At 45.4% G+C, this 2,479-nt stretch overlaps 1 protein-coding gene across 1 annotated transcript; it reads right to left on the minus strand.

The window, feature by feature from the left end:
- Positions 1–364: 364 nt before the first annotated feature.
- LOC146887108 (uncharacterized) lies at positions 365–2,131 on the minus strand. The gene has a single exon (XM_085672032.1). It carries the CDS (start codon positions 2,129–2,131, stop codon positions 953–955), a length of 1,179 nt encoding a protein of 392 aa, XP_085528158.1. The 3' UTR covers positions 365–952.
- Between the last annotated feature and the right edge of the window lie 348 nt (positions 2,132–2,479).

The following is a 2,479-nucleotide window of genomic DNA, read 5'->3' on the forward strand; positions in this document are numbered from 1 at the left end:
TTTGTTCAAAATGTCTAAGACTTTCACAAGCATGCTATCATCACAAGGTCTTTTATGGCTTGTATCGTGGCTAGGCTAAGAAGGAAATTTGGTTTTTCAGGATAACAAAAGTACCTTGAGCTAAGAGAGCAACTAATCAAATCATGAAAGTATTTTTCTCCCTTCTCTATTGAACCAATGAAACCAATTCCCAACTTGCTTGCACCAATTTTCTTTTCTTTTCTTTTCTTTTCCTTTTTTTTTTTTTTGAATTGAACCAAAAACTTTACAAATTTTCCCATGCTCCTTTGTATTTTAGCAATAATTCCCCCAAACTTGAACCATACTCATGACTAACAATCATTTGCTCTCTCAAGCTCAAAGTAAGGTAGTCAAAATCTTCACTATGCTCAAGGTTCAAGGAATGACACATATTATCTTTAAGGCTCAAAGAAGACTCAAAGGATTTGCACAAGAAATCAACTTAAAAAGGATTGGCTCAAATATGTAAAGAAAAAGAAAGATGGCCTTGATCACCTGTAGCATGCAAGTAAATGAATAGCAAATGAACTCAAGCAAAGTCAATTATGAGTCCACAGTGATAGCATTCACACAATTCAACTCTGGGGCACAACCTCTCACAGGGTATTTGTGTTCCACAATTGTCAACATATGCCAAAATCATTGATCACAATTAAACTCAAGCATCACTATATCAAAATGAGAACAACCACAAGCTCATGCTCACAAGCCAATTCAACATCATTTCATAACAAGCACAAAAGATGATCATGAGAAGTAGTAATTCAATGCAAAAGATTAGTTCACCACAACCAAGTTACAAAGTTCTATACTATGCTAAAAAGTTCAATACTATCAAAAGAAAGTTAAGACTGAAAACTAAAAGCATAAAATAAATCAGGACTATCAACAAAACAAGTCCTGCAAAATGTGAATCACTCTCTCCAAATGCTCAGGCGTCATCCTCGCCCTCTTCGTCTAGCTCCTCCTCGTCATTATCACCAGCAGCTGAGGCTCCACCTCCCCCAGTAGTAGTGGCCTGGGCCCCAGGCCAAGCAACAGTGGCAGCAAACTCCTCAGCTGATGGGGTGTGTAGCTCAGGAATAGTTAGGGAGATGCCCCTAAGCATGTCAGCATTGGCCATCCCCATCCGGTATAAGGCTTGCATCTGGGGTTCCAAGAGCTGAAGGTGGTCGAGCTTGGCCTCCAAAGCCTGCAACTGCATGTCAATGGTGGGTGTTGCCTCGGGCTCGGGCTCTGGCTCAGGCTCTGCCTGTGGCTGATGGCGCCTCCTGGGTCTGGGAGCAACTGAGCAGAACCTCTGAAAATATGAAAAGTCCAGGTCCTGCGTTGCTTTCTCCAACGGGGGTACAGAAATATCCACCCCTGCCAGGCTGCAAAGATGGGTGATGAGAGAGGGATGGCCAAGAGCGGCCTTGCCAGCGGCGTTGGCACACCGGTGGATCTCATTTGCAATAAACTGCCCTACATCCATCACCCGCCCTGTCAGGATAGTGTATAAAATGGTGGCGCGTCCCTCCGTAAGATCAGACACATGGGAGCACGGGGAGATGTTGGCGTGCACAAATGCTGACCAGAAGCGGGCCAAGGGGTGAAGGGAACCTCTCTGAATCGTACCCCTGTGAAATCCTTCACCCGCCAAGCAGAGTGCTTGAAGCAGCTCTCCAGGCGCCACGCCCTCATCATCCAACACTGAAAACTGGCACTCCACATCATCAGCCAGCTGGGTGCCCAAGAACTCGTTGATCGTGTCAGCATCAAAGGGCACCCTTTTCCCCCACACGTAACTGAGAAAGGTGGGGGTTGCTGAGGTGGTAACCTTGGCATTAGCATAAAATTCCTTCACAAAGGTTACACTAAAAGTGTTAGGATAGCTACCCAGCCTTTCCCAGCCACGCCTGATCAACTCCAGCTGAAATTCGTTGACCTCCCCGGGCTTAAGAATCACTTTCCTCTCTGCCACCAACTTTCGTTGCATAACCACTTGGAAGCGGTCCTCATTATCCTTTGTGAGGAAGTAATGAGAGTAAATTCTCTCTTTTCGCTTTTGCCCTTTCGAAGGGTTGCCAACGGTGGTCTTCATTCTTTTGGGATTTGAGGAGGATGCCATCTGCAAAATAAACATTGGTACAAAGAGGCAATTTAAAGTTAGCATTGGAGTGAGAGATTCAATCAAAAAGAGAGTTAATTGCATCTAGAGACTAAACTAGAACAACAAAATGTCAAGTCATTCAGATGCAAAAACCATTGTAGCATTGGTGCCTCACAACCCAAGCTACAATCACAAGAAAAGCAAAGAAAGAGGCAAAAACAGGGGCCACCGCCTGGCCCCTCCAAAAATGACCGCCAGGCGCCAGCTCGAAACAGGGAGCTCTGCAAGGCGCCACCGCCTGGCGGTAAAACAGGCCAAAAAGGCCACCGCCAGGCGGTACATAACAGGCCAACCAAAAATTGCAGT

This window comes from Vigna unguiculata, chromosome 4 (assembly GCF_037176805.1).
Source record: "Vigna unguiculata cultivar grain cowpea cultivar isolate G323 ecotype 2 chromosome 4, ASM3717680v1, whole genome shotgun sequence".
Lineage (NCBI taxonomy): Eukaryota > Viridiplantae > Streptophyta > Magnoliopsida > Fabales > Fabaceae > Vigna > Vigna unguiculata.

Bases quoted from the DNA above. Each gene is read 5' to 3' on its own strand.
- LOC146887108 (XM_085672032.1), bottom strand. From the start codon at position 2,131: ATGGCATCCTCCTCAAATCCCAAAAGAATGAAGACCACCGTTGGCAAC.